Source organism: Phyllobates terribilis, unplaced genomic scaffold, assembly GCF_046119375.1.
Source record: "Phyllobates terribilis strain yellow unplaced genomic scaffold, ASM4611937v1 Scaffold_9__5_contigs__length_417890890, whole genome shotgun sequence".
Lineage (NCBI taxonomy): Eukaryota > Metazoa > Chordata > Amphibia > Anura > Dendrobatidae > Phyllobates > Phyllobates terribilis.
The window spans coordinates 190,174,374-190,192,146 of record NW_027362769.1 but is presented as its reverse complement, the minus strand read 5'-3'; the positions used below and the strand labels follow the sequence as shown (position 1 = coordinate 190,192,146).

Genomic DNA, 17,773 nt, shown 5'->3' with positions numbered 1-17,773 from the left:
TGCTCAGGAGAAATTGTACAACAAATTTTGGGGTCCATTTTTTCTTGTTACCCTTGCAAAAATAAAAAAATTGGGGTCTAAAGTAACTTTTTTTGTGAAAAAAGTTGTGTTAATTTTTTTCTTCCACATTCCTAAAATTCCTGTGAAGCACCTGAAGGGTTAATAAACTTCTTGAATGTGGTTTTAAGTACATTGAGGGGTGCAGTTTTTAGAGTGGTGTCACTTTAAGGGGCCTTTATGACAGAAAATACCCAAAAGTCACTTCATATGTGATGTGGTCCCCAAAAAAAATGGTTTTGTAAATTTTGTTGAAAAAATGAGAAATCGCTGGTCAATTTTAACCTTTACAACTTCCTAACAAAAAAAAAATTAGGTTCCAAAATTGCGCTGATGTAAAGTAGACATGTGGGAAATGTTATTTATTAACTATTTTGTGTGACGTAGTTCTCTGATTTAAGGGCATGAAAATTCAAAGTTTGAAAATTGCAAAATTTTCAACATTTTTGCCAAATTTCTGATTTTTTCACCAATAAATGCAAGTTATATTGAAGAAATTTTACCACTATCATGAACTACAATATGTCACGAAAAAAAACAATCTCAAAATCAGTGGATCTCAGAATCAGTGGGATCCGTTGAAGCGTTTGAGAGTAACAGTGGTCAGAATTGTAAAAATTGGCCTGGTCATTAACGTGCAAACCACCCTCAGGGATAAAGGGGTTAATAGCCAGGGAACATGTTTGCTTAATGGCACCTTCCTAGGCTAAAGATAGCAGCTCTCAGCTGCCCCAGAAATTACATGAATGGGAATGCTAATGAGATTGGGTTTAGTGGACACCTAGCCCTTTTGTTTACTGATGGCAAGGTGTAAATCAGATCCTTTCATTACTCAACCTAATTAAAGTAAAGAGTTAAACAAACACATAGCCACAGAGTAAAACACTTTATTTGAAATACAACAGACACCTTCTTTAATCATTTAAATTAACCAATATACTCACCCCAGGCCTGACGGTAATCCAAGGGTTAAAGCCATGTCCCATGTTTCTTTTTTCAAATATCTTTATTTAGCTCCAAAAAGCATTCATTGATGTACAAAAACACATTAAAAAAAGCATCAAAACTGTGTCAAAATGCGCATTTTTTTCTGCAGCGTTTTTCCTGCCAAGAAATGTAGAAACGCTGCAGGAATTTCTGCAATCAAATCCTGAACGTGCGCACATAGCCTTATTCTACATGGGCAATCGCATATAATATTGCACAACGTATACAGTTATATGAAAAAGTTTGGGCACCCCTATTAATCTTAAGCTTAATGTTTTATAAAAATTGGTGTTTTTGCAACAGCTATTTCAGTTTGATCTATGTAATAACTGTTGGACACAGTAATGTTTCTGCCTTGAAATGAGGTTTATTGTACTAACAGAAAATGTGCAATCTGCATTCAAACAAAATTTGACAGGTGCATAAGTATGGGCACCCCACCAGAAAAGTGACATTAATATTTAGTAGATCCTCCTTTTGCAAAAATAGCAGCCTCTAGTCGATTCCTGTAGCTTTTAATGAGTTCCTGGATCCTGGATGAAGGTATTTTTGACCATTCCTCTTTACAAAACAATTCCAGTTCAGTTAAGTTTGATGGTCGCCGAGCATGGACAGCCCTCTTCACATGATCCCACAGATGTTCAATGATATTCAGGTCTGGGGACTGGGATGGCCATTCCAGAACATTGTAATTGTTCCTCTGCATGAATGCCTGAGTAGATTTGGAGCGGTGTTTTGGATCATTGTCTTGCTGAAAGATCCATCCCCTGCATAACTTCAACTTTATCACTGATTCTTGAACATTATTGTCAAGAATCTGCTGATACTGAGTGGAATCCATGCGTCCCTCAACTTTAACAAGATTCCCGGTGCCGGCATTGGCCACACAGCCCCAAAGCATGATGGAACCTCCACCAAATTTTACTGTGGGTAGCAAGTGTTTTTCTTGGAATGCTGTGTTTTTTTGCCGCCATGCATAACGACTTTTTGTATGACCAAACAACTCAATCTTGGTTTCATCAGTCCACAGGACCTTCTTCCAAAAAGAAATTGGCTTCCCCAAATGTGCTTTTGCATACCTCAGCCGACTCTGTTTGTGGTGTGCTTGCAGAAACGGCTTCTTTCGCATCACTCTCCCATACAGCTTCTCCTTGTGCAAAGTGCGTTGTATAGTTGACTGATGCACAGTGACACCATCTGCAGCAAGTTGATGCTGCAGCTCTCTGAAGGTGGTCTGAGGATTGTCCTTGACTGATCTCACCATTCTTCTCTGCCTTTCTGATGTTTTTCTTGGCCTGCCACTTCTGGCCTTAACAAGAACTGTCCCTGTGTTCTTCCATTTCCTTACTATGTTCCTCACAGTGGAAATTGACAGGTTAAATCTCTTGAGACAGCTTTTTGTATCCTTCCCCTGAACAACTATGTTGAATAATCTTTGTTTTCAGATCATTTGACAGTTGTTTTGAGGAGCCCATGATGCCACTCTTTAGAGGAGATTCAAACAGGAGAACAACTTGCAAGTGGCCACTTTAAGTAGCTTTTCTCATGATTGCATACACCTGGCTATGAAGTTCAAAGCTCAATGAGGTTACAAAACCCAAAAAAGTGCTTTAGTAAGTCAGTAAAAAGTAGGTAGGAGTATTTAAAACAAGAAAATGATAAGGGTGCCCATACTTATGCACCTGTCAAATTTTGTTTGAATGCAGATAGCACATTTTCTGTTAGTACAATAAACCTCATTTCAAGGCAGAAACATTACTGTGTCCAACAGTTATTACATAGATCAAACTGAAATAGCTGCTGCAAAAACACCAATTTTTATAAAACATTAAGCTTAAGATTAATAGGGGTGCCCAAACTTTTTCATATAACTGTAAATCATTGCCTTCTACATAACATGGAGGCAATCTGGCATATAACATGCATCATCAATATATTTTGATTTGTCATACTCATACATATTGGCCTTATTATATATATATATATATATATATATATATATATATATATATATATATATTCATATGTAGCCCTTCCCATTTTCCCCACTGGTATTGGTCACTTGATATGCGCATATACCTTATACCATACTATAAACCTGCAGGACCTGCACACATGTGTGCTCTGCCCTCGCTATCCCCCCTGGCTTTCTGTATCTTTATATGGCGGCCGACGTCACAGCTCATCCACCATGCGACTCTGACGTTGTCCGTGACATGACGCGGACACCGGCTGGCATTGCGGTTGGCATAGTAACACATGCATCATTTCTGGTCCGCATGCAATAGGTTCTGGTTCCCTTTTTAAACTCCCTCACTTCACTTGCACTTTGCCCCCTGATGAAAGCAGGTCCGAAACGCGCGTTGGGGTGGACGCGCAGGCACCATAGAGCACCTGTACACACAGTAACGCATCATTTCATTCCAATGACATACATACTCATGCTTTATTCTCATTGATATCGCTTGGCTACTACTGTTATTGGTCTGCAGGGTACTCACCCTGGTGGTCATATATTAGCGTCAGTCATCTGTTATGACACTGCTCCCTTCCTGTGCGTCCCATGCGCGTTGTGTTTTATGTACATGTATATAGTTTCCCTAGCCTGCTATGATATTTTATATAATAAAATGTTGTTAATAGAAATATATCATCTTTTGGACTCTTGATAATTTTTTTGCTCCCCCCCCCCTCTATAAAATATCAGATTGAAGCATAATTTACCGCACTTGTCATCTTCAGTGCTGCGGTTATCTCTGTCCTAGATACAGATGGACCACGGTCCCTTCCTAGAGCACAAAATTTGCCAGCCTTACTCCCTAGACTATAAAGTAGGGAAGTGGTGGGGATTTCATATGCCGCACTCTCTCTCTGGGCACTACCAGAGTACAGTGGATATAAAAACTCTACACACCCCTGTTATTATAAGAATAATTTTACAAATTCATTGAAAAATAAACTGAAATCTTTTGGGTGGAAAAAGAAAAATCAATATCTAAAATAATGCAGTTGCATAAATCTGCACACCCTCCCACTAAAACTTTTTTTTTTGCAGTCCCCTGTGTATTTCTGTCAGCGTTCAGTCTTTTTGGGTCGGGGTCTATCACTCGGCACATCTAGAATTGGCGATCTTTGCCGGCTCCTCCTTGCAGCAGCTCCACATCTGTCAGATTGTGGGGGCATCTCTTGTGTACAGCGCCCTCTTCAGGTCACCACAGAGTGTCCCTTGGGTTTAGGTCTGGGCTCGGCCACTCCAGAACTTCCATCTTCTGGTGAAGCCGTTGTTTTGGTGATTTGGAGGTCGCTCGGGAGCCGGGAGGTTCTGATGTAAAATTGATATTTGGACTGATTAGGAGTTACTTTTGACACATAAATAGTGATAGAAGAGATCTGCTAATAAGTGATTTATTAAATCCGACAATTTAATACAGTTACAAGATCCAATGTGTCGACCATCCGTGGTCTTTCTTATCTGCATATGGGGGGGGAGGACAGTTTTAAATCGTTATGGACAACTTCTTTAAGCCTCTTCTAGATGAGGTCTTCAGTGTACATGGTAGATCTAATGCCTTGGACATTTTTTTGGTTCCCTTCTCCTGACTCACAACTTTCAACAATGAGATCCTTTGCTGTGTTGTCAGCTGTTTCCGGAACCGAAAATGTCAGGAAAATCTTCCTAGAACAGCGACACTTTCTATGGTATTAATTAAAATTAGAAGCATTAAAGGTGGAAAAAGTTATGAAATGATTTTTCTTGGTAGAATTTTTTTTGCATGAGAAAAACCTGGTATTTTAGCAGGGATGTGTAGACTTTTATGTCCACTGTAGGCCCCATATACAACAGACTGCAGTGAAGGTAGAAGAGGAGAGGAGCTGCAAGATGCTGACGACCGCGAGTCCTCCACCCTCACTTATGAGAATGCTGGTGCTACACACAACAAATGGAGCAGTCGCTTCTCATAACTTGTGTTCTGTCCGCTCAGATTTAAGCGTCAGCTCTTTCCCTACGTGGCCCCTATAGGCGACTGTGCTTGGCTTTTGTAGACTCCACTAGCTCACTTAGCTTGCCGTATCGCTAACTCTCCTCTAGTAAATGTGTCTGTTTCAGACAACTCCATTCCTTCTTGTCCCCTATAGATTACAGTTCTTTAATGTCCCCTATTCATGGCTTTCTTGGGGAAACTGTGTGACCTATAAATGTCTTTCTCAGTCAAAGTCACTGTCTTCTGTTCTAAGGTGACCCCGACAGATGTCTGTCTTGGGTGTGGTTTCATTCCCTTGATGTCCTTTACAGACCGCTGTGTATTGGGGCCAGATTTTTACACATTATTGCTCTGGGTCAGGGTTTCCCTCTGACCATACGTCACCTATAAAAGTCAGAACTGGGTTAGGTACACCTCTGTCGCCCGTTGTGCCCTATTCAAGGCGGCTCTAGCCCTCAGTGTCCCCAAAAAAGACCCTGTCTCCTAACGATGGCTTTCTATTAAAAGAGACTCTGTCTCTTTAATGTCCCCCATAAATGGATTTGTGGTACGTTAGGCACAGTCACCTTTGTGTTTTTTATAGATGTTTCTGTGCTGGGGGCAGCTTTGTCACCTAAAGAAGGTGTTTGGGGACAGTCTGTCCCTATATTGTACTAACTTTTGTGTCTCCTTTAGATGGCTACAGTAGCGGGATCCACTGCTCCCATAGAGGCCGTGTTGTGAAGGCTTTGTCTTTGTGTGTCGTCTAGGTCCTGTCCCCTCAGTGTCCCTTATGTTGGTAGTGGCTCTAACCTCTCAGTGATCTTACCATCGGGTGAGGGTCTGTCCCCTTCCCCCCGCTGTCCCTTATATTGGTGGCAGTTCTGTCCCCTTGGCATTTTGTGGGCGGATCGGTCCCCTTGGCATCCTTTAGGTTGAAGGCGGTTCTGTCATCTCAGTGTCCCTCATGTAGAAAGTGGCTCTGTCCCTTCAGCATCTCTTATGTTGGGGGCAGCTCGGCCCCTCTGTTTCCTTAGTGTCGGGGTTGGCTCTGTCCCTCGGTGTCTCTGGTGTTGGCTCTGTCCCTCGGTGTCGGCTCAGTCCCTTGGTGTCAGCTCTGTCCCTTGGTGTCTTTGGTGTCAGCTCTGTCCTTCGGTGTCTTTGGTGTCGGGGGCGGCTCTGTCCCTTGGTGTCTTTGGTGTCGGCTTTGTCCCTCGGTGTCTCTGGTGTCTGGGGCAGCTCTGTCCTTCGGTGTCTCTGGTGTCGGGGGCGGCTCTGTCCCTTGGTGTCTCTGGTGTCAGGGGCGGCTCTGTCCCTGGGTGCCTGTGGTGTCGGGGGTGGCTTTGGTGTCTGTGCCGGCATCGTCGCTCGGTGTCTCTGGTGTCGGGGCGGCTCTGTCCCTCGGTGTCTCTGTCCCTCGGTGTCTTTGGTGTTTCTTGTGTCAGGGGCGGCTCTATCCCTTGGTGACGGGGCAGCTTTATCCCTCATGTCTCTGGTGTCGGGGGCGGCTCCGTCCCTCGGTGTCTTTGATGTCTTGGGCAGCTCTGTCCCTCGTTGTCTTTGGTGTCGGGGTGGCTCTGTCCAACGGTGCCTTTGATGTTGCGGGCGGCTCTGTCCCTCGGTGTCTCTGGTGTCGGGGGTGGCTTTGGTGTCAGGGGCAGCTCTATCCCTCAGTCTCTGGTGTTGCGGTTCGGCTCTGTCTCTCTGGTATTGGGGGTGGCTTTGGTGTCGGGGGCAGCTCTGTCCCTCTGTGTCTCTGGTGTTGGGGTTCGGCTCTGTCTCTGTGTTTCTGGTGTTGGGGTCGGCTCTGTCCCTCAGTGTCTTTGGTGTCGGGGGAGGCTTTATCCCTCATGTCTCTAGTGTCGGGGTCGTTCTGTCCCACAGTGTTTTTGATGTCAGGGGCGACTCTGTGCCTTGGTGTCTTTGATGTCGGGGGCGACTCTGTGCCTCAGTGTCTGGTGTCGGGGGCGGCTCTGTCCCTCGGTATCTCTGGTGTCGGGGCCGGCTCGGTCCCTTGGTGTCTTTGATGTCGGGGCCGGCTCGGTCCCTCGGTGTCGGGGCCGGCTCGGTCCCTCGGTGTCTTTGGTGTCAGGGCCGGCTTGGTCCCTCGGTGTCTTTGGTGTCGGGGCCGGCTCGGTCCCTCGGTGTCTCTGGTGTTGGGGTTCAGTTCTGTCCCTCGGTGTCTCTGGTTTTGGTTCTGTCTCTCGGTGTCTCTGGTGTCCAGGGCGGCTCTATCCCTCGGTGTCTCTGGTGTCGGGGGCAGCTCTCTCCCTCGGTGTCTTTGGTGTCGGGGGCGGCTCTGTCCCTCAGTGTCTTTGGTATCCGCTCGGTCCCTCGGTGTCTCTGGTCTCAGGAGTGACTCTGTCCCTCGGTGTCTCTGGTGTCGGGGGCGGCTCTGTCCCTCGGTGTCTCTGGTGTCGGGGGTGGCTTTTGTGTCGGGGGCAGCGCTGTGCCTCGATGTCTCTGGTGTCAGGGTTCAGCTCTGTCCCTCGGTGTCTCTAGTGTCGGGGGCGGCGCTGTCCCTCGGTGTCTCTAGTGTCAGGGGTGGCTCTGTCCCTCGGTATCCCTGGTGTCAGGGGCGGCTCTGTCTCTCGGTGTCTTTGTTCTCGGGGCCGGCTCGGTCCCTCGGTGTTTCTGGTGTCTGGGGCGACTCTGTCCCTTGGTGTCTCTGGTGTCGGGGGCGGCTCTGTCCCTCGGTGTCTCTGGTGTCAGGGGCGACTCTGTCCCTTGGTGTCTCTGGTGTCGGCTCTGTCCCTCGGTGTCTCTGGTGTCGGCTCTGTCCCTCGGTGTCTTTGGTGTTGGGGTTCGGCTCTGTCCCTCAGTGTCTCTGGTGTCGGGGGCGGCTCTGTCCCTCGATGTCACTGGTGTCGGCTCTGTCCCTACGTGTCCCTGGTGTCGGCTCTGTCCCTTTGGTGTTGGGAGTGGCTCTGTCCCTCGGTGTCTCTGGTGTCGGGGGCGGCTCTGTCCCTCGGTGTCTCCGGTGTCGGTTCTGTCCCTCGGTGTCTCTGGTGTCGGGGGCGGCTCTGTCCCTCGGTGTCTCTGGTGTCGGTTCTGGCCCTCGGTGTCTCTGGTGTCAGGGCGGCTCTGTCCCTCGGTGTCTCTGGTGTCAGGGCGGCTCTGTCCCTCGGTGTCTCTGGTGTCTGGGGGTGGCTCTGTCCCTCGGTGTCTCTGGTGTCGGGGGCGGCTCTGTCCCTCGGTATCTCTGGTGTCGGGGGCGGCTCTGTCCCTCGGTGTCTCTGGTGTCGGGTGCGGCTCTGTCCCTCGGTATCTCTGGTGTCGGGGGCGGCTCTGTCCCTCGGCGTCTCTGGTGTCGGGGGCGGCTCTGTCCCTCGGTGTCTTTGGTGTCGGGGGCGGCTCTATCCTTTGGTGTCTTTGGTGTCAGCTCTGTCTCTTGGTGTCTTCGGTGTCAGCTCTGTCCTTCTGCGTCTTTGGTGTCAGGGGCGGCTCTGTCCCTTGGTGTCTTTGGTGTCGGCTTTCTCCCTCGGTGTCGGGGGCGGCTCTGTCCCTCGGTGTTTCTGGTGTCGGGGGCGGCTCTGTCCTCTGGTGTCGAGGGCGGCTCTGTCCCTCGGTGTCTTTGGTGTCAGGGGCGGTTCTGTCCCTCGGTATCTCTGGTGTCGGAGGCGGCTCTGTCCCTTGGTATCTCTGGTGTCGGGGGCGGCTATGTCCCTCGGTGTCCTGGTGTCGGGGGCGTCTCTGTCCCTCGGTGTCCCTGGTTTCGGGGGCGGCTCTGTCCCTCGGTGTCCTGGTGTCGGATCTGTCCCTCGGCGTCCTGGTGTAAGGGGGCGGCTCTGTCCCTCGGTGTCTCTGGTGTCGGGGGCGGCTCTGTCCCTCGGTGTCTCTGGTGTCGGGGGCGGCTCTGTCCCTCGGTGTTCTGGTGTCGGGGGCGGCTCTGTCCATTGGTGTCTCTGGTGTCAGGGGCGGCTCTGTCCCTCGGTGTCCTGGTGTCGGGGGCGGCTCTGTTCCTTGGTGCCCTGGTGTCGGCTCTGTTCCTCGGTGTCCTGGTGTCGGGGGCGGCTCTGTCCCTCGGTGTCCTGGTGTCGGGGGCGGCTCTGTCCCTCGGTGTCTTTGGTGTTGGGGGCGGCTCTGTCCCTCGGTGTCTCTGGTGTCGGGGCGGCTCTGTCCCTCGGTGTCCTGGTGTCGGGGGCGGCTCTGTCCCTCGGTGTCTCGGGGGCAGCTCTGTCCCTCGGTGTCCTGGGCGGCTCTGTCCCTCAGTGTCTCTGGTGTCGGGGGCGGCTCTGTCCCTCGGTGTCTCTGGTGTCGGGGGCGGCTCTGTCCCTCGGTGTCTCGGGGGCGGCTCTGTCCCTCGGTGTCCTGGGCGGCTCTGTCCCTCGGTGTCTCTGGTGTCGGGGGCGGCTCTGTCCCTCGGTGTCTCTGGTGTCGGGGGCGGCTCTGTCCCTCGGTGTCTCGGGGGCGGCTCTGTCCCTCGGTGTCGGGGGCGGCTCTGTCCCTCGGTGTCTCTGGTGTCGAGGGCGGCTCTGTCCCTCGGTGTCTCTGGTGTCGGGGGCGGCTCTGTCCCTCGGTGTCCTGGTGTTGGGGGCGTCCCTGTCCCTAGGTGGGCGGCTTTTCTCCCTCCGTCCGTCCTCTCTCCGCCCTCCCCGGTCAGTCCGATCTCAGTGTCCGCTCCATGCTGCTCTCTCCGCGGTCGCCTCGTCCTCCGGCTCCGGGGAGCTTCCTCTCCTCTTCGGCCGCTGTCGCATGATGCTCCGCGGCTCCCGGTTGCTGCTCCGGGCTGTGCTGCTCCTGGGCACCGCCCGCTGCTCTCCTGCTGCTCCGGACAGTGAATGGTCCCCGGAGACGCCCGGACACCCCGCTCCGACACCGGCACCTGCATGGGGAGCAGCAGCGGGGACCTCCGCACCCCGGGAAGAAGCCTCTGCAGGGAGGGAAGGGTTAATGATGGAAGCTCAAAGACTCCGAGCGGCAGAAGTTTCTCCTGCAGAATCCAGAGCGATCAGCGAGCGATCAGGAGAGCGACCCCCAACTTCTACTGATCCCAACAGAACCGGGACTGACCCTCCATCAGAACCCAACAGGACAGGGACTGACCCTCCATCAGAACCCAACAGGACAGGGACTGACCCTCCATCAGAACCCAACAGGATAGGGACTGACCCTCCATCAGAACCCAACAGGACAGGGACTGACCCTCCATCAGAACCCAACAGAACAGGGACTGACCCTCCATCAGAACCCAACAGAACTGGGACTGACCCTCCATCAGAACTCAACAGAACTGGGACTGACCCTCCATCAGAACCCAACAGAACCGGGACTGACCCTCCTTCAGAACCCAACAGAACTGGGACTGACCCTCCATCAGAACCCAACAGAACTGGGACTGACCCTCCATCAGAACCCAACAGAACTGGGACTGACCCTCCATCAGAACCCAACAGAACTGGGACTGACTCTCCATCAGAACCCAACAGAACTGGGACTGACCCTCCATCAGAACCCAACAGAACTGGGACTGACCCTCCATCAGAACCCAACAGAACTGGGACTGACTCTCCATCAGAACCCAACAGAACTGGGACTGACCCTCCATCAGAACCCAGCAGAACTGGGACTGACCCTCCATCAGAACGCAACAGAACTGGGACTGACCCCCCATCAGAACCCAACAGAACTGGGACTGACCCCCCATCAGAACCCAACAGAACTGGGACTGACCCCCCATCAGAACCCAACAGAACTGGGACTGACCCTCCATCAGAACCCAACAGAACTGGGACTGACTCTCCATCAGAACCCAACAGAACTGGGACTGACCCTCCATCAGAACCCAGCAGAACTGGGACTGACCCTCCATCAGAACGCAACAGAACTGGGACTGACCCCCCATCAGAACCCAACAGAACTGGGACTGACCCCCCATCAGAACCCAACAGAACTGGGACTGACCCCCCATCAGAACCCAACAGAACTGGGACTGACCCCCCATCAGAACCCAACAGAACTGGGGCTGACCCTCCATCAGAACCCAACAGAACTGGGACTGACCCTCCATCAGAACCCAACAGAACTGGGACTGACCCTCCATCAGAACCCAACAGAACTGGGACTGACCCATTAGAACCCAACAGAACTGGGACTGACCCTCCATCGGGATCTAATCGAACTGAAAGTCCATCACTCAGTGCTGATATAGGAAGGACACAGACACTTGCAGAATCGGGTCACACAGAACATCATCTGGGACCTCACATATATTACAGATCAGAACCGGATGGAAGAGAGACAACCCAAACAAGCTCAGGTGAGTCGGCACCAAATGTCTAATTGCAACTGACATGCTATACAATATATGCAGTAACATAACATGAAGCTCATGGGCCCCAATACATTGCTCCAATGGGGCCCCCAATTATTGCAAATCTTTAATAGCATTGATGTATTCATATTGGCCAAAAGGGCTTTTGGGTCCCCCCTAGGCTCCAGCCCTGGTGCGATTGCAACCCCTGCACCTATTGTAGTTACACATCTGTATATATGCAAATACATGTACAGCAATGAGCAAAAATGCTAGAGAGGTGTAGAAGATGTGCTGCCGAGTGAGACGAAGCTTCCAGGAATAGCAAGGTTAACAGGTTATTTCTATCAGTTACCAAAATACAAAGTGAAAAAAAGAGAAATGTAAATCCCATCAGTATCTGGTGACTGCCCGTCACCTCCATCATCAGTATCTGGTGACCGCCCGTCACCTCCATCATCAGTTATCTGGTGACAGCCCGTCACCTCCATCCTCAGTATCTGGTGACCGCCTGTCACCTCCATCATCAGTATCTGGTGACCGCCCGTCGCCTCCATCCTCAGTATCTGGTGACCGCCCGTCGCCTCCATCATCAGTATCTGGTGACCGCCCGTCACCTCCATCATCAGTATCTGGTGACCGCCCGTCACCTCCATCCTCAGTAGCTGGTGATCGCCTGTCACCTCCATCATTAGTATCTGGTGACCGCCTGTCACCTCCATCCTCAGTATCTGGTGATCGCCTGTCACCTCCATCATCAGTATCTGGTGACCACCCGTTGCCATCAGCATCAGGCGACGGGGGTTACCAGATACTGATGATGGAGGTGACGGGCAGTCACCAGATACTGATGATGGAGGTGACGGGCGATCACTAGATACTGACAAGTCCGGGAACTCTGCAGCTAGGGCAGCAGGTTTAGGCCAGACAGGCGGCTCACAGTAGTACAAGGAACATGCGGCCCGGGGGTGTTAAATGGAACAACAGCTCCTGGGACAAGTTTCCTTGTGAACGCCTCTTAATGGCATTGTCCATGTAGTCTCCAGATTGAGACTTGTAGGCTGGAATGGAGGTCTGTCCTCTTCAGTGATGAGTCCGGCTTTTGTCTTGTACGCAATAACTGGAGGTTGTTCTGGAGATGACAGACAATTCCATGTAGAGGCCTCTTGGAGAGAACGTGGAAGTGTCCAGGAACCATCTTTCCACACAACCGCCCCAAGCTGCATGTTTCTCGCACTTCTATGACCCTACTTCGTGGCCTACACCTGATCCCGTGCCAGCAGCGTCTCCGGACTTGTCTCCATCGAGCACATCGGGGACGTCATTGGTCTTTGATTACACAGGAGCTGCCGGCAGCATCACCGGACTTGTCTCCATCGAGCACATCAGGGACGTCATTGGTCGGTGATCACACAGGAGCTGCCGGCAGCATCACCGGACTTGTCTCCATCGAGCACATCGGGGACGTCATTGGTCGGTGATTACACAGGAGCTGCCGGCAGCGTCTCCGGACTTGTCTCCATCGAGCACATCGGGGACGTCATTGGTCGGTGATTACACAGGAGCTGCCGGCAGCGTCTCTGGACTTGTCTCCATCGAGCACATTGGGGACGTCATTGGTCGGTGATCACACAGGAGCTGCCGGCAGCATCACCGGACTTGTCTCCATCGAGCACATCGGGGACGTCATTGCTCGGTGATTACACAGGAGCTGCCGGCAGCGTCTCCGGACTTGTCTCCATCGAGCACATCGGGGACGTCATTGGTCGATGATTACACAGGAGCTGCCGGCAGCGTCTCTGGACTTGTCTCCATCGAGCACATTGGGGACGTCATTGGTCGGTGATCACATAGGAGCTGCCGGCAGCGTCTCCGGACTTGTCTCCATCGAGCACATTGGGGACATCATTGGTCGGTGATCACATAGGAGCTGCCGGCAGCATCACCGGACTTGTCTCCATCGAGCACATTGGGGACATCATTGGTCGGTGATTACATAGGAGCTGCTGGCAGCGTCTCCAGACTTGTCTCCATCGAGCACATCGGGGACGTCATTGGTCGGTGATTACACAGGAGCTGCCGGCAGCGTCTCTGGACTTGTCTCCATCGAGCACATCGGGGACGTCATTGGTCGGTGATTACACAGGAGCTGCCGGCAGCGTCTCTGGACTTGTCTCCATCGAGCACATTGGGGACGTCATTGGTCGGTGATCACACAGGAGCTGCCGGCAGCGTCACCGGACTTGTCTCCATCGAGCACATTGGGGACGTCATTGGTCGGTGATCACATAGGAGCTGCTGGCAGCGTCTCTGGACTTGTCTCCATCCAGCACATCGGGGACGTCATTGGTCGGTGATTACACAGGAGCTGCCGGCAGCGTCTCTGGACTTGTCTCCATCGAGCACATTGGGGACATCATTGGTCGGTGATTACACAGGAGCTGCCGGCAGCGGATCCTGATAATTTGTATATTCAGAGGCAGAACCTTCCTCAGGCGACCATTAAAGGGGTTGTCCACTACTAGGAGAACGCCTTCTTAAAGTAAATATTCGGCCCTGATAAAATAAAAAACCTGTACTCCCCTCCCATGCCGGCTCTGTTCCAGCGGTGTCGGCACTCGCGGTCCCGGTGCTGTGATTCGCTAGAATGTCACGTGATCAGCTGCAGCCTGGACTTCCTCTTTATGTTCCTTTTGTCCGAAGGCGGGGCCAATGATGCCCTCGCTGATTGGGCGCTGGGCATCACATGACATTCCAGCGCATCACAGCCCCAGGACCGTGAGTGCCGACATTTACTCTAAGAAGAGGTTCTCCTAGTAGTGGACAATTCCTTTATTGACTCAGTGACAGCAGCCGAGGCCGGAAGTGCCAGAATTTCTGCCCGAGGCTCAGACCCTGGCCTGGAGAATCTAGAGGTTGTGATCATGTTGTCTCCATGGTTCCGCCATGTGCCGATCGGTGGCGTCTCCGTCATCCACTTCTCCTCCTTGGTGCTGTGAGGAGGGTAGATACTGTAACATACCTCACACACAATGTATTACTACTCCCATCATCCCTGATCCCGGGAGCTCCCAATCACACAGGCTCCAGATATTCTGCCAGTACACGGTCTGTGGTGGGAAACCTCTGAGAACAGGGGCTGGCAGTTGTGGCCCCCCAGTCAGGCCTTTACTCCGGGCCCCTGCTCTGTTACAATTCATTTTATATAAACTCTTGTATAAAGCTTCGAGGACGAGGGGCGGCCGGATGTGGAGGAACAATGCTCAGGAAACCGTGCAGGGCCGCGGCTGTAGGATGAGGAGACATCTCAGCTCTGGGGTCACTGGTGGAGTCACTGCTGGTTCTCCAGTAAATCGTCGAATCGTGACCCGGTGAGGACGGAGTCACCGATCACCACAGAGAGAATACAGGCCGCCATAACCACAGCCCATCTCCTGCTACCGAGCCGGTCTGCTCCCACGTGTGAACAGTGATGACATCACTGCTCCCGTGTGTAAACGATGATGACATCACTGCTCCCATGTGTGAACGGTGATGACATCACTGCTCCCGTGTGTGAACGGTGATGACATCACTGCTCCCGTGTGTGAATGGTGATGACTTCACTGCTCCCGGGTGTGAACGGTGATGACGTCACTGCTCCCGGGTGTGAACGGTGATGACGTCACTGCTCCCATGTGTGAGCGGTGATGACCTCACTGCTCCCGTGTGTGAACGGTGATGACATCACTGCTCCCGTGTGTGGACGGTGATGACGTCACTGCTCCCGTGTGTGAACGGTGATGACGTCACTGCTCCCGGGTGTGAACGGTGATGACGTCACTGCTCCCAGGTGTGAACGGTGATGACGTCACTGCTCCCGAGTGTGAACGGTGATGACGTCACTGCTCCCGGGTGTGAACGGTGATGACGTCACTGCTCCCGGGTGTGAACGGTGACGTGACTGCTCCCGGGTGTGAATTATGACGACGTCGCTGCTCCCGGGTGTGAACGATGATGATGTCGCTGCTCCCGAGTGCGAACGGTGACGACGTTGCTGCTCCCGTGTGTGAACGGTGACGACGTTGCTGCTCCCGTGTGTGAACGGTGACGACGTCGCTGCTCCCGTGTGGGAACCGTGACGACGTCGCTGCTCCCGTGTGTGAACGGTGACGACGTCGCTGCTCCCGTGTGTGAACGGTGACGACGTCGCTGCTCCCGTGTGTGAACGGTGACGACGTCGCTGCTCCCGTGTGTGAACGGTGACGACGTTTCTGCTCCCGTGTGTGAACGGTGACGACGTCGCTGCTCCCGTGTGTGTGGGGTGTGAGGATTTTCCTGGTGCCCACCATCCACACACAGTGGCTGTAGCGTCGCTGTGCCCAGAGGGTGAATCCGACATGGATGGTACACGGGACAGAAGTTTTGGCGCCCCTCAATGAGCGACTCTCTGCCCAATGCACATGATAAAGGACGAGGGTGAGGACACATCGGGGAAGTCACAAATCTATGGGAAGATGTGCTGGGGGGTCGAGCACCAGCCATGAGTTGATAGTGTAGCAAACCAATATGGCGGCATCCTGTAGACGCCGCCCGCAGACGACCACATCGGGCGATTGTGACGTATTCAGGTCTTGGAGGATTGGCAGGTTCACGGTTGTCTCCTGCCCCAAAGTAGAAAACTTCTCTGAAAGAAAAGCAGCTCATGTGCCGGCGTTGAAGGTGGGAGAATTTACTGCCCGACGTCCGATCTGGGGCGCAGAGCTGACACTTCACCGCTGTGGTTAGATATCATGTGGCCGCCATGTTGCTGCTGGTCACCTGTCATTCACAGTTCCCCATTACCCAGGTCCACCTGTCTCTGGCGCTGAGCCCTTCACATCCGCGCTCTCACCCCCTGATGGTCACACATGCCGGATTAATCCCTTTACATGACCCCGGCAGACGGGGTTAACCCATCCAGCGCCAGGCGTGACAGATGCCACCGCCAGGATTACTTCACCTGTCACAGCCGCTCCGGGGGAGGGTGACGATAAGCTGCTCGGACTCAAGAGTACGAGGAGGAAGCGCCAAACCTGCTGCTCCGACATCCGGGGCCCGAAATAGAAGAGGTATATAGAACCGAGCAGAAAGGAAAGACCCCAGAGACACGACATATAGAGCCACAGAGGGGGCACTGTGCAGTGTATATATACAGGACAGGAGGAGTGGTACTGTGCAGTGTATATATACAGGAGGAGTGGTGCTGTGCAGTGTATATATACAGGAGGAGTGGTACTGTGCAGTATATATACAGGAGGAGTGGTACTGTGCAGTGTATATATACAGGACAGGAGGAGTGGTACTGTGCAGTGTATATATACAGGAGGAGTGGTACTGTGCAGTATATATACAGGAGGAGTGGTACTGTGCAGTGTATATATACAGGACAGGAGGAGTGGTGCTGTGCAGTGTATATATACAGGAGGAGTGGTACTGTGCAGTATATATACAGGAGGAGTGGTACTGTGCAGTGTATATATACAGGACAGGAGGAGTGGTGCTGTGCAGTGTATATATACAGGAGGAGTGGTACTGTGCAGTATATATACAGGAGGAGTGGTACTGTGCAGTGTATATATACAGGACAGGAGGAGTGGTACTGTGCAGTGTATATATACAGGACAGGAGGAGTGGTACTGTGCAGTGTATATATACAGGAGGAGGGGTACTGTGCAGTGTATATATACAGGAGGAGCTGTACTGTGCAGTGTATATATACAGGGGGAGCTGTACTGTGCAGTGTATATATACAGGAGGAGTGGTGCTGTGCAGTGTATATATACAGGAGGAGTGGTACTGTGCAGTATATATACAGGAGGAGTGGTGCTGTGCAGTGTGTATATACAGGACAGGAGGAGTGGTACTGTGCAGTGTATATATACAGGACAGGAGGAGTGGTACTGTGCAGTGTATATATACAGGACAGGAGGAGTGGTACTGTGCAGTATATATACAGGAGGAGTGGTACTGTGCAGTGTGTATATACAGGACAGGAGGAGTGGTACTGTGCAGTGTATATATACAGGAGGAGTGGTACTGTGCAGTGTATATATACAGGAGGAGTGGTACTGTGCAGTGTATATATACAGGACAGGAGAAGTGGTACTGTGCAGTGTATATATACAGGACAGGAGGAGTGGTACTGTGCAGTGTATATATACAGGACAGGAGGAGTGGTACTGTGCAGTGTATATATACAGGACAGGAGGAGCGGTACTGTGCAGTGTATATATACAGGACAGGAGGAGCGGTACTGTGCAGTGTATATATATACAGGACAGGAGAAGTGGTACTGTGCAGCGTATATATACAGGACAGGAGGAGTGGTACTGTGCAGTGTGTATATACAGGAGAAGTGGTACTGTGCAGTGTATATACAGGAGGAGTGGTACTGTGCAGTGTATATATATACAGGACAGGAGAAGTGGTACTGTGCAGTATATATACAGGAGGAGTGGTACTGTGCAGTGTGTATATACAGAACAGGAGGAGT

The 17,773-nt window shown here is 51.9% G+C and overlaps 1 protein-coding gene across 2 annotated transcripts in view; it reads left to right on the top strand.

Moving 5' to 3' along the window:
• The first annotated feature begins 9,544 nt into the window (after window positions 1-9,544).
• HEG1 (heart development protein with EGF like domains 1) overlaps window positions 9,545-17,773 on the top strand; it is a 174,970-nt gene continuing 166,741 nt past the window's right edge. For both annotated transcript variants that reach the window (XR_012250709.1, XM_073647533.1), the window contains exon 1: window positions 9,545-11,265. Coding sequence is in view for 1 of the 2 variants with exons in the window: in XM_073647533.1 (XP_073503634.1) it covers window positions 9,702-11,265 (1,564 nt within the window). In the remaining variant the exon portion in view is untranslated. The remainder of the gene's footprint in view (window positions 11,266-17,773) is intronic.